The sequence below is a fragment of the Cystoisospora suis genome, assembly GCF_002600585.1.
Source record: "Cystoisospora suis strain Wien I chromosome Unknown contig_12166, whole genome shotgun sequence".
NCBI lineage: Eukaryota > Apicomplexa > Conoidasida > Eucoccidiorida > Sarcocystidae > Cystoisospora > Cystoisospora suis.
Genome location: NW_027164929.1, coordinates 1 through 356, shown reverse-complemented (window position 1 = coordinate 356; position 356 = coordinate 1). Strand labels below are relative to the sequence as shown.

Here is a 356-nt window from a genome sequence, read left to right as displayed (position 1 = left end):
AAGAAGAAGATGAGGAGGAGGAATTTACCTGTGCGTCTGCGTCCCACAGAAGGAAAATGCCCCATTGATAGACGTCGCCAGATGCAGTGACAGCGAGAGATGTATGTACACCGCAACTGACACTCTGCACTTTCTCATATATGTTCTCGATCGGCACAGCTATCTTAGAGCTTCGCGTATCACTTCCTAGACCGAGCTGGCCGTTTGTCGCTTTGCCGAAGACGTAAAGACCTCCTTGCTCTGTTAGAAGGTATGTAAATCCTAAGCCGCAGTGCACCCTCTCTATGGAACTCCCTAGATCTCGTATAGACTCGTGGGAGATCCATAAAGGCTGGAGAAAGAAAGAAAAGAAAGAA

The 356-nt window shown here is 48.0% G+C and overlaps 1 protein-coding gene across 1 annotated transcript; it reads right to left on the bottom strand.

Moving 5' to 3' along the window:
- Positions 1-28: 28 nt before the first annotated feature.
- On the bottom strand, positions 29-331 carry CSUI_011479 (myosin h; the record flags this gene model as incomplete). Its single annotated transcript, XM_068071577.1, has 1 exon — positions 29-331. A coding segment is annotated over one exon (303 nt), but the record flags the coding sequence as incomplete, so codon positions are not given.
- Positions 332-356: the final 25 nt, after the last annotated feature.